Here is a 13760-nt window from a genome sequence, read left to right as displayed (position 1 = left end):
AAAATCCTTGCCTCCTTCTGAAATATCTAAAGACTAATTTTTCCAACTAGGAAAGCACAGCCTCAAATAAACCTACAAACTCACAAGTAAGTTGAGAAAAACTTACTTATATGTCAAGTAGGTTCATTAAATGCTGTGGAATTCTTCCACAAATTGCAAAGAGAAGCTATATACCAAAGTGACATGGACAAAGAGACTATTAAATTCAGAACACTTACATAATTTATGCTGAATCAAGAAAACTAAATCAATTATGGAAATGCATACTGGGGAAAAAATGAAGTGAAAAAGCAGATTTTGATAAAAGCTTCAGATAAAAAAAAATAGTCTCAATGTTATCTGAAGAGATTCTAGGCATTCTGAGTGGGAATAAATCCACTAGAGACTCCAAGTCAATAGAGTATTGGAACAAGAATATCCAAGATGAGACATGCAGCAAAGTCAAAAGAATGTGTCACAGTGTCAACTACAACCAAGGTTTCTAGCAGACATATTGCTGCACATACCTTACTACAAGTCAGATATTTTAAAAAACCAAGATGTACGAAACTGTACATAAAGTTAGTCTGTTTCTTTGTTTACAAGCCAAGTATAAGATATTAAAAAAATATCAAGGATTTTAACACACACAGATTAGAGAATGGCCAGAATGAAGACTGTACTCAACTAAGTAAAAGTAATGTTGCATCGGGAAAGTCATAATATCAATCTTTAAAAATTTCAGGTTTTCCCTCACCTGAAGGATCTGCTCAATGACAACATTTGTATGAAGTCATGTGAACTTTCACCACCATCAGTATATCAAACCAAGTTTGGTAATGTATTGACTTCAACTGCTGTTTGCTAACAGCAAAAAACCAACCTGATCACAAGACAGCTCTGAAGAAGCCTGGCATAAGTTATGTGCTTAGCATCATGTAAAAATTTTGTGGAGATCCAAAACATGGATGCATTTCTTAACACCATAGTATCAATCAACATCTTATCCTCCAGAAAATTTCCCAGCTTCTGGGGGGGGGGGAAAGGGAGAGACACAGAAAAAGAAAAGACTGAGTTCCTATAAAATACATGCTTTCTACATAACCCCAATTCATTTTCTCATCACTTTTTCTGTTTAATGAAAAAGAACCAAAGGATGAAACGCAAGCAACAGAAAATTTAAGTCCCTTCTGCAAAACTCAGGTGAACCTGAACTGAACCTCTCTAAAATGCTTGCATGAAGCTGTGGAAACAACAGTTCAGAGGTACTAAGCACAGAAATTCTACATTCCTATGCACTGTTGTTCTCTGTGGAAATTTATCAGCTTGTTTTCTTCACAGGGGAAAAATAAACAAAATAAAACTGACATTTCCTAAACATCTCCCCAGTGTTACTCTATCAGAGCAACATCATTTTTAAAAACATTTCAGAAAATTTCCCAGGAAGGTCGAAGTTGTCAATACCAGATGTCAACAGATGGAAAAGGGTTTTTTTTTGTGATGGAAAGCATTAATAAATCTTGAGGCAGCTGATTGGACTTAACACTGAGCATCACTGTATGAGCTTCCTACAACACCAGTGAAACCTACAGACACAGGCTTTCCGGTGGAAGACACCATAGTACAAAATTAGATGTTTCACAAATGAACCAGAAGTGGCAACTGCCTGCAGCTCTAAATGCCTGTGCTGAGGGAACACTGCAGGGATGAGAATTCTCCCTGTACCAATCTTTTCTCACATGTGACCAACTATGAGACCCTCCCTAAATTAAATTTGGCAACATGAATAGTACTAGCTTAAAAAAAAAAAGCCAACCAACTAACCAACCAAAAACCCCATGCTCTGTTCATCTAACAGGTACTCAAAAATCTAAGATGGCAGTAACAAAACAGAAAGCTTATCTGAATACCTTTGGTATCAAACATAGCTCTTTTTTAAAGAAAAAGTTATATACATAAGTATGTGCATATGTGCACGTGTACGTATGTATATAGTGTCCCCTCATACTTGTCACTTTTACATTCAAGTTTATTCTAGTTATTTTCATAAATTTACTTTCATTATGACATTCACTGTCCCTTATTGCTGCACTCACTAGCCCAATGTTGGCATAGGTGGAGTTGTGTTCAGTTTTCCTGTTTTTTTTGTTTGGTTGGTAGTTTTCCTTTTGGTTGCTTGCTTGCTTTGATGAGTATTTTTTGTGGGGTGGGGCAAGAAGGCTGAGATTGTTCAGGGGTTTTGCAGGGCCAAGGACACAACTAAGCTTGGTTGCTGGTTTGGTTTACTACAAAGTCTAGTGAAGTTAAGAGTGCCTTTCCTTCCTCACTGGTGGAAATATAGAACATATTTTAGATTATATTAACATAGCTTACATTCCTGAACTGCTTGCTACATAGTTTTATTAGTTTTCCATATGCATTAGTGCTTTAAAATTCTCCATATTAAGCATTTAAGTCTGCAGCATACATCTCAGGCAACATGCTTATTCCCTAGCCATTCAAAAAAAACCGTGGAACATTCAGCAATACCTAAATGCTGATGCAATAATATATTGTTGGGGTAAAAAAAATTTCAGTGCTTGAAAGACCATAATTTAAAGATTACTTCGACAGAAGACTTACCATCTCCAGCAGGCAGGCCTCGTTCTTTTTTCTCATCACATTTGTTGCATTCACTGAAGTACAGCAATAGAAACATATCCAGAAGGACCCAAACCAAAGAGGTGGCAAGGACCACCTTGCAATATGCAAATTTTTTCATGGCACTTTAAGTCAAATACAAAAATAAAAAAAGTATAAATAAAAATAACAACAGGTTTCTTTAATCCAGTTTGAGAGACCACGTTCTATATCTGGAAGAAGAAAAGAAAAAAGCGACAAAAAGTTACCTGAGGATAGCAACTAAAAGCAGAAAATTCAACTACATTTTAAAAGTAACAATTTAATTATCAAATGCTGTATGTCTCAAAATGAATGCTCTAAGCACTCCAAAGAGACTATGGGAACAGGGTCAATTAAAGCATCATTACTTCAGTCTTTTACTATGTTAACATTCACCATCATTAACTGAAAAGTTAAAACAAGTGACTAAAACATTAGGGAAGGGGGTAGCCACATGTAATGAAATTGAAAGGAAGTCTCTGGATCCTCTGAAATCAGAACAAGGTAAATGAGTGAAAACCAGGGAATCAATCAAGCAGGGTATCAGTCTGTGCTGTGTGAAGGCCATGACTAATATTTCTCATTCTCCTCCTGTGTAGCACACACTGACTTTTTGGGCCTATCGCTAGAAATGCTAGTCTACGAACATCTGCATTTTAGATAAAGTCTAACGATACATTAGATTGTCACAATTGCTTTGCTTTCAGCAAACCAAAAATAAATCTTCCTTTTGGTAAAGTTAAACAGTAGGCAAAGTGAAGAAAGTACCCACAAACCACTTTTACACATTTTTCAACATGCACACAAAAAAATTTTAGAATGCCAATTTTTTAATTTTGTCCTACTCAAATTGCAAGTAAATTTTATTACAAGGACTGCTTATTTCCACAGCTGACAACTGGGTAGAGCAGAATCAAGAACAGCCTTGAGCTTTTTCTCTTACCGTAAAATATGATTTTTTAAATTACTTTTTCTACCGACAGGTTGCCCACCAGTGCTGACATAGAATCATAGAACAATTCAGGTTGGAAAAGACCCTTGGTATCATCAAGTCCAACCATTGACCCTACACTGCAAGTTCACCCCTAAACCATATCACCCATGTTTCAACAGAACATATTTCCAACACATCTCCCAGCTTACTGGTTAAAACCACAATTGCAGGTATTCCTAACTTATAAAATACAGAGAAAATAAGACTCTTCAAAAACACACGCACTAGAATTTCAAAATTAACATACATGCAGTCTCCCTTACCTGCTTTCAGCCTAAACTGAAGGATTTAATGGAAAGGAGAACTTTCATCTAAGATATGATTATGCGAAAACCTAATGCAAAAACTGTATCTTTAAGACTACCCTCCCTTTAGTATTTCACTGTCATAATTTGATTCCTGCCTCCTCCTCCTCCCGCTTCTTGAGGGAAAATACTATGACATCCCTTCTCTAAGCACACCTTGTTTCTTCTTATTGGCAGCAGGGACATTGCTGCCTCCAAGCATCTCTATACACTTCAGTGGCAGAGGTTTGGATGGCATAGCAAGGAGGGCACGGTCTTCCACTTGTACAAGACCTGAAGAGTGTACATCTCTCTGCTTCTCGTGCAGGTGCGCATCAAACGGCAAATTTTTTTCTGTGCTAATGTTAGTCCGCGTTTGTATGGTTTTGGTATACAGGATGACTATATAAAATTAAGAACTGCAAAAGTATCTGCAATTAACAACTCTCATGATAAAACAGCAGATGAAATTACTGCAACAAAACATCAAGCAAGTATGTTAAGAAAAAAATCCTTGGAGTTGGTTGCTTAGGTCTTTTTGGTTGGAGTTTTTTTTGTTTTGTTTTTTAAACAGAAACAAGAGCGGGCCTGCACTCTGCAGGCTGTAAAGCTCTATAAAACCATCATCTTGGTGATTAGTGGCAGTGAAAGAAAAATACTTTGTTTTAGGCTACTAAGAAAACAGAAAACAAACCATCATTATGGCACTACACAACCTCTGCATTCTCATCTCGAGTGTTGTATGAACATCCAGTCTTGTCATTTCAAAAAGGATATAGAAGGATTAGAAAGGACAAGAGACAAGGGCAAAAGGGTGAAGACAACTTTATAAGATTTAAGTGAAGAGAGTAGCATTCTTCCTGTCTGGAAAAGATGTAACCTACATCAAGTGGCAGATCTATAAAAGCAAAAAGTTTCATGGAGACGGTAAATAGGGAACAACTGTCGTCTGTTACTCCTACTTCTTGTACTGGCAGAAAAGAGATTAATTTAGGATCAAGAGGTTAAAAAAAACAAAAGGAAGGTATTCTCCACAATGTGCAGTTATGCTGGGGAACTGCCTGCCACAGTGCACTGACAGCACTGCTGGTCTATTCATCAGCTGTTAAACATCAAGTCCTCACACCCACTTCAGGCAGTCCCTGACTATGACTCTCAAGTCACTACATGCTACAGGAGTAAAGTGAGGGAGTATCGCTACAATTTCCCTTGCTCTCTGCCTGAGGTATTCACTGCCATTCAATCATTGCCAGAAACAAATACCATACACAGACAAAACCTGTCTGACATGGTATGGCTGTACTTAAACTCAACATGCAATAGGTTTCTTCTTCTGCTCTAATTCAGGGCACCATAGAAACGATCTCACAAAAAATCGAGTCATACCATCACCCTGCTTGTACTTAAAGAAAACAAATGTCAATTAAAAATAACGTTTCCAAAAAAACCTAAATGAATTCCTATAATCTCAGATTTTCTGAAGTTCAGATTTGTGAGATATTAGGCTACAAAAGAACAGTGCTTTGGGGTGCTTAAATTAGCAAGACACCATATAATCTAGACTTTCTGTCCATAAAAATACTAGCTATATCAAGTGTTTTAAAATGCAAAGGCTGGTCTCTAACGTAAAAAAGAAAAAAAAAATCCTCTGAGAGTTCAGTGAAATGTCAGAGACACTCTGTGAACCCTTTGAAACCTTTGAGGGTTCAGGGAAGTGACTAAGAGAGCAATGCAGAAGTTCACCACACACTGGTTACCATCGATAAGGCCCTTCCCTGTACTTTTATGCAGAGGTTTCTCACTCCCTTGGGCAGTTTACTATCTCATGAATTACACTTTATTTTTACCACTAATTTTATGAGAGCACTTGCAGAATTCAGGCAGCACAGCAGTGAAGCAGAGGGACCCAGAAACTGCTGAAGCCACTGCTTTCAGCATACCAGAGCCTTAACACAGACAGAGCTCTGGAAAGAGGACTCCACCATCCAGGGCTTGGGTTACAAGAAATGCTGGGTACTTCTGTCTGGTGCTGGCCTCACCTGTGGCAGGGCTGCTCTGCCTGAGGCGCTGCTTCTTCAGTGGAAGGGGCTACAGGAAAAAGTGTGCAGACTGGTACACCACAAGCAAAGGCAAACAGTAGGTAGCTGCAAATTCACAGAGTTCTTGTAGCATCGTAGGTCTGAGCCCCATGATGAAGGAGGAAGAGACAGCTAGGCATTGCACTCAGAAGGTAAATGGATGGAGATGTTCAAGATGGGGGCTGAGTGAGGGCCAAATCCAGAAAATTAGTGAGATGTGCCAACAGAAGGAAAGTCTGAAGATGTATGTTTCCAGAACAGTTATACTCTGGGATGCTGCTGATAGACTGATGAGTCTGACTGAGCTGAGCTCTTAGACAACCACCCCTTGGCTATTCATTCACGTATGAATCAATGATAGTGCCAGATGTGAACCTCAGCATAGAAACAGTGACTGCAGAGCTCGAAGTGGAGTGCAGAATATAGCAGACATGGGACCAAGATAGCGCCCTCCTCAATTACTCCAGTGGGAGGGCAAGATTCAGGCAGGAGTGCACACAGACTACCAACACCTGGCTGCGTGGCTGGTGGCAAAGCCCAGCTTCTAAGACCATAGGACCTGCTCTGAGAAAGGAGGGCTGCTGGCCAGGATCTGTGAAAAAGCGAGGTAAGTAACATCATGGAGAGGCTCTTGCACTACTTGTAGGAAATATGCAGAAGGTGAAAGCAGAGCTATTTTGGAGGAACACAGAAACATTTCCTGAGCGTGTGGGGAGATACACAGGGAACGCTGGAGTTCAAGTTTGGAAGAAATAAGAGCAGAAACAGAAAAGGCACTTCTAAGGATAATGGCAAAAGAAGGCTGAGAATAATGCAGATCCACAGGAACACATCCAGTTGGGTTTTGAAAGTCTCCAGGGAAGGAGACTCCACAACCTCTACGGGCAGCCTGTTCCAGTGCTCCGTCACTCTCAGAATGTAGTGGCAAACTCTGTGGGAGTGAAACTTCACTTGCAGTACAGAGACTGAATGAAGGATCTCTCGAGCCACTTGGACATGTGCATCTCTATGGCACCAAAAGGGAAGCATCTGAGGATGTTGAAAGAATAGATTGATCTTACTGAAGCATCATTCCCTGTCATTTCTAAAATGTCATGGTGATCCAGAGAGTTGCCTCAGATTAGGAAAAAAGCTATCAAGAAGGAAAAGGAAGATCTGGAGAACCATCTGCTGAGTCAGTCTCACTTCAGTCCCTGCTAAGATTATGGAACAAGTTCTCCCACAATCTACATCCACACACACCAAAAAGAAACCCCAAAACCAAAAAAATCCCCCCAAAAAACAAAACACACCAAACAAAGTCCACCAAAAGACCCTATCAAACCCACACAAAAACAAACAAAAAACACCCAAGAAAACCCCACAAAAACACCAAAAGGGCAATTGGGAACAGATAGTACAGATTCACCAAGAGCATATCATACTTGACCAACGTGGCAACTTGCTTTAAGGTGAGGACTGGTTTGGTGAGCAAAGGACGAACAGTGAATGTTGTTTAAATTGACTTTAACAGGAGTTGTGACACTCTCTCAGAGTACTATCAGACATGAGTGAGACATGACTTGAAGAAGCAGGCTACCAGGTGAGTGGACTGATAGCTGGACAACCAGGCTCTAGAGGTTTTGATCAGCAGTAAAATGTCCAGCTGACAGACAACAGTATCCCCTTCAGAGGTCAAAACTAGAGATGACATTGGTCAGTGTCTTTACTGAGAACCTGGGGGATGGGATCAGCAAGGTCACTCAGCAAGGTCACTGGTGACACCTAAGTGGGGGTGGAGCATGCAGAAGACACCCTGAAACAGTACCCTGGAATGGCCCTGGATGGCCAATCCAAGGGCTAGAAAAAGAGGCAGGTTGAAAACCTCAAGAAGTTCAATAAATGCAAGTACAAAGTCCCATACCCGGCATGGAATAACTTTATTATCCATATAGGCTGGGTGTCAACAGGCTAGAAAGCTGCTCTGCAGGAAGAAACCTTTGGAATCTGACAGCAACTTTAACATGAACGAGTAGCATGTCCTTATGGCAAAGAAAGTCAACTGGACCTATAAACAAGTCCAGTAAACACAGCAATAATCCCAGAATGCATAGCTTTAATAACTACTTTTGCTACTGAGCAATGTAATAAAACTGACAATTTTTACAAAACCAGGTATTTTTCCTCCCTTCAAAATACAGAATAGATAACAAAATCTTTACATCATGGAAGTAAAAGGAGGATTACAAACATTTTGAAAGGAGGTTGTAACTTATCAAGAATAAAGAGAAAGAAAGAAAAATGGGTATGTTCAAGTCTTGTTACTTCTGAAGGTCAAGTGATTTTTTTTTTTTCCTCCTGACAAAATCCATGATACACTTGACACTATAATAAAAGGTCATCTTTAAAATTACTGCTCATATAAAGTGCACTGTTTCACTTTATCACCTCTTTTACCAACACAGTTGGCATGGGAATGAATGCTTACTCTTTTCAATATGAGACACGACTATACAGTCATTTTTACTTTTGGACCAATTTCATCTTTGTTTATACTGGCGATCAGTCTTCAGTACAATTTAGTAACAGACTTGACAAAAGATTTCATTGCCAATGTTCAGTAAATCAGGATTCTACACTGGATGTGGCACCTAAACAGACATCAATGTAAAGTTTGTTTTCCAGACTTTCTAATATGAATAAACAGAAGTTGGCACAAAGTAAGGGCTTGTCAAAATCTTGGCACAACATTTGCTATTTCTAAACTATTAATATCAATTTAAACCAAATAGAAAATGATTAACTGAATAGCATCTAAGGAAAGATTGACTGCTAGGATTCTACACTGGATGTGGCACCTAAACAGACATCAATGTAAAGTTTGTTTTCCAGACTTTCTAATATGAATAAACAGAAGTTGGCACAAAGTAAGGGCTTGTCAAAATCTTGGCACAACAAGGAAAGGTTGACTGCTTACACAAAATTCAATTTTCAGCTTCTCAGTCTATTTAGTAATAAGGGAGAAAAGACTGGTATGCATACTAGGCATATGTATGGATTTTTGATCAAACTGCTAAAAAAAATAATCAAATGCAAATTGTCATATAAGCATTGTCTAAAACTCCATATATTTGAACTATTAATGGGGCTCATCCAGCTGAGTATATCTATATTTGAAAACAGAAGTGATGCCAACCCTAGACTCAGATCTCAGAACTACTCCTACTATTGTGCTGATGTATTTCTCTTTCTTTACTGGTCTGAGCTTGGTTACTTTGTTTTTAGTGGTCATCTCAGAGAGCTCGTTAATCAGTTTGACAATAAACAAAGCATTAGTTAGCTTCAACTCTAAAAAGCAAATATAAAAACACCCCTTCAAATCAGAGGTTTCTTCCACCTGTGGAAAACAGGTATATTCTGTGCCTTGTTCACAGAAACACAAACACATACAGTAAATTTCATCAGCAAAAAAATACTTCTGAGCTCAAGAGGGCCAGTACAGTCTTCTCAGAAGTTAACACAAGAGAAGTACTCTTCATGGGACTACACTCATCTTACGCATTCTGAAAGCTCAGCTCTTCAGTAAAAATCAGCAACAGTAAGCTCGAAGAAAACAGATCATAATAGTCTGAGCAATATGAGAATGATTCATTAAAAGCAAACCTATTCTTCAGAAAAATCTGAGAAATGTAGATCAGTAAAATCAATTTCTTTTCTTCTTGCTCTTTGCAGGAAGGCTACATTTTTAATTCATCAGAAGTGAATTTTCATTTCGTAAGTCAATTTTTTAAATCGACCATTTAAAAAAACTATCAATTATGTTTCTAAAGCCAGTAGGCTTTGGAATGAAGGAAGAATAAAACAGAAACATAGGGGTAGCCGACTACACTTGGAAAACAAAGGATGAACTTCATAGCAAACGCAAAAGTATTGGTTCATAAAGGCTTTCCTACAGATAAAATCAGAATGCATAAATATGATTAAAAATGGTAAGTTCTTGACACAAAAATCCAGCACATCACATAGAAAAGCAAAAAGGAAATAACAGGTATGTACTCCGTTCACAGTTTTATCTGTTTATAACTGTATGGAACTGAGTCACTGTGCACTTGAACATCTGATTCTCCTGATTTAGAACCATAGAATAATTGAGGTTGAAAGGGACCTTCTTATTTAAGTCATTTTTCTCTACTTAACCTCTAAACTTTTATGATTAGTTCTAATTACTTCAATAGATACATAATAAGGAAATAACAGTTCTAAACTGAGTAGAAACTCTTTCAGAATCGAGCTCTTCCAGTTACTGCAAGAAAATTAAAAGACATTGCTATTTCAGTATCTACACTTTTCAGAAACATCTTAACTACAATCATTTAACTTCTGAAACCAGTTTATTATTTTATAAATTAGTACTTAACAGCTTCTCAAATAAGCTTGTAGCAGCATTTGCTACATTGACTAAATCTCCCTAAAATTTTTAAAGGAATCAAGCAGCATTTGGTCAACACTTTCAACCAGTTCCCACTACTACACAGCCCTTCTCGATTCTCTTCCTAATCAGCACTATTCAAAATAAAAATGATCATTTGGAGATTAGTAACTACCTAGTATGTCCCAAATATTAAAAACTCTAGAAAAACGGTTCACCTCCACTTAATAAGATGAACTATGTGTAAATTACTTACAGTGGGAACGATGACATGGAAATGATCAAAACCCAAGATGAAAGAAAAGCAACAGAGATCACCTATTCTAGTAAACGCAGGATGGTCTGTATAATCCCTTCTGTAGAGTCCAGAAAGAACTGACATGTGAAATTTCAAACTGTGATGGAAGAAAAGTCTAGTAATTTACTACACATGCTACCTGAAACAGGCATAAATGCAACGATATTCAGAATGATAGCAAGTTGTCCAGACATATATAGTTGGTTTCATACAGTGAAGTATATTAATACTGCAGGAACCTAGTACACATTACTGTAGTGATTAATATGATATTTAATACATGAATACTGCAAATGTTTCTAGAACAGACTGAGTGAATGATCAGGGATACAAGCAGATCAGAAGCTGAATGAAAAGCAATAAAAATTAGAACAGTGTAAATTCCGTTCAACCTATAACTGACTTCAAAGGTACTGCCATCAGTGCAAAGCATTTTAAATATAGCTCTCAGAAGAAAAAATTTTATTTAAGGTGAGTTAGATCAGGATTAATACAAAAAAAATAATGTGGATATTCAAGATGATTACAAGAAAGACTGTAAAGGTTTCTAAAAAAATTTTATCGGGCTGATGAGAATGCACCTCCTTCAATAATCTGGCAACTATTTTCTTTAGTAAACTTTGTGCCAGATTTACAGGAGTAATCTTAAGACCTGTTGCTGTTAAAAAGGAAGAAGTGATAAGACAGGAAGACAGGCAGGTTTGTGGACTGGAATAACAGAATCAAGACAGCATTTAATAAAATATGTTCAGTGTATGCAATGGAGTATGTAACTTTGCTATCAGCTGAAGATTTTCAATAAAGCAAAGGCTTTATTGTACCAGGGGAAGTTTTAGATTGGGTATTAAGAAAAAATTCTTTACTGAAAGAGTGGTGAGGCATTGGAACAGGTTGCCCAGGGAAGTGGTGGAGACGTCACCCTTGAAGGCATTCAAAAAATGTGTACACGTGGCACTTTAGGAGATAGTTTAGTGGTCATGCTAGTACTGGGCTGACGGTTGGACTTGATAATCTTAAGGGTCTTTTCCAACCTCAAGGATTCTATGATTCTCTGCTTCTCATGAGGGTGACACTGTGAGCTATCACTGTTACCCAGCCACAGATAAAAAGCCAATGAGATTTTTGCATTCATCATTTAAGTATCCTCCTCCTTACACATAAGAACAGAAACCACTGTATTATGCACCAGTATTTCACACGGGAAAAGTGGAAGGAAAGCTATGTATCTGGCAAAGAAGACGTTTCAAAGCAGAGTCCTGTGGATTTTTAAGAGACCACTATAAGGGACTGGACACAGTGATTCAAGCAGTCCTTCCTACTCCCACTCTTCCAGCCTGGAATTCATAGAAGAGTAACAAGCACAAATGAAAAGGCCTAAATTAATTGCTTCCAGAAAAAAACACAGATGGCAGATCTTTGCCATAAAACTCCTCCATGCCAACTCTGTGTTTGGGGTGGAGGGTTGTTTTATTTATTGGTTTTCAGTTGGTCTTTTTGAAGGAAAAAAAAAAAACAAATTAAAAAAAAACACCACCAAAAACCAAAACACCACAAGAAGAAACAAACCCAAATATCCACAGTCATGGACTCCCCTAATGCCAAATTCTCCCAATGGTTTGTTTTTGAGAATAAAATAAAATATTATTTAGAGAACTCCTCAAATGAAAGTCTTTGAAAGGCTTTCTTAAGTTATTCTTTTTCCCAGCTGCAGCCAATACTTTTTAAATTGACTTCAAGGAAGCCCTATCTTGCTTGCAGGAAGAAAGTGCAGTCGGGAAGGTTTCAAAGAACCAGATGAACAGTATTTTAATCAAATAATAAAAGTTCAAAACCAATTTAATCCACAGATTTTGGATATACAGTCTTTTCTACACTCTTTTTTTTACAACAATTTTTGCTACACAAGAAAAAGAATAAATTGATCCAGCAGGGAGACAAAATACTCGCTATCAGAACATCACTGTAAATATTACACAAGCTCAGGAGGATATCTAAACTTTGGAAACTAAGAATACAATAAAAGTACAAAGACTACTGCTGTCATACAAATAGCTGAGATTCACTATACTCCTACTCCATAACTTTAAAGTAGCTTTCAAATGACTGAGGTAACAATTTCATTTTTCTGTTCTCCACGCTGAATGAAAATATCTAAATATAGACGGGCTTATTCAAGGATCCTTCAGACATTTCCATTCCCTCAACTGCTTTGTGATTTAAAATATACTTCTATTATGACCAGCAAGCAATTACTATACATTACTTAATATTTCCAATTCTATATTTAAAAAAACCCCCACTCTACATCATTTAACAGAACTGCTTCAAATATTACGAGCACATCATCAGGTCAATTTAATTACGGCATAACAAACAAATACACAGATACGTGGTACTTTGAAACCAACAGCAGTAAGTTTTTTCATAAGCATTAAGTTACGGAGTATTACCGTACTGGCAGGTATGTTCAAACCACCATTATTCAAATCCTTTCCTTCTTACATCGAACAGCGGATGTTGTTTCTCCCGACAGCTACTGAATAGGCAATCCTTTTAGGAAAGCAGATTTATAAGCTGATAGACAGTTATTTCTTTTCCTGAAACAACTGCAGTCTTAAATTGGGCTACTGACACCTCAGGTGCTGACAGAGAGCAAGCATTCCTCTTCAGAGCCATAGCTCCTTCACAGACACACTCTGGGAGGGCTACCGAGTGTGTCTGACTTAGAGGAACAGCCAGCGAGAGAATACAGACAGTATTTTTATCACCAAGTATCACAGGCAGCGTGAAGACAGCAAGCAATTCATAGGTGAAAAGCTTTTGTTATTAACGGCAGCAAGAGAGGATTTTAATACTAGTGCTAGCAACGCGCCACACGCAAATCCCCAACCTCCAATAATTAACAGCAGAATGTGCATCAGTAAGATCTATTTAAGCCTTCTGCTACCTTTCATAGAGGCCTAAGAAGGCTGAGGTGGGATTTTCTTTGGTTTTTCTTTCTGAAAGATTCAGGTTTCGTGATCCAGCACTTAGCTTTTGCAGTGCAGCAACACTCCTG

General features: G+C 38.0%; 1 protein-coding gene across 2 annotated transcripts in view; it reads right to left on the bottom strand.

Moving 5' to 3' along the window:
• Nucleotides 1-2831, bottom strand: part of GALNT1 (polypeptide N-acetylgalactosaminyltransferase 1) — a 48824-nt gene extending 45993 nt beyond the window's left edge. Inside the window, exon 1 of one of the 2 annotated variants that reach the window (XM_009872107.1) lies at nucleotides 2602-2831. In XM_009872107.1, coding sequence (XP_009870409.1) covers nucleotides 2602-2740 — 139 coding nt within the window. In that variant the 5' untranslated portion in view covers nucleotides 2741-2831. The remainder of the gene's footprint in view (nucleotides 1-2601) is intronic. The other variant, XM_009872108.1, reaches the window with a different exon arrangement.
• Between the last annotated feature and the right edge of the window lie 10929 nt (nucleotides 2832-13760).

The sequence above is a fragment of the Apaloderma vittatum genome, unplaced genomic scaffold (assembly GCF_000703405.1).
Source record: "Apaloderma vittatum isolate BGI_N311 unplaced genomic scaffold, ASM70340v1 scaffold6716, whole genome shotgun sequence".
In the NCBI taxonomy this organism is placed as follows: Eukaryota; Metazoa; Chordata; class Aves; order Trogoniformes; family Trogonidae; genus Apaloderma; species Apaloderma vittatum.
The sequence above is the reverse complement of the archived record's forward strand: the minus strand, read 5'-3'. Positions and strand labels throughout refer to the sequence as shown.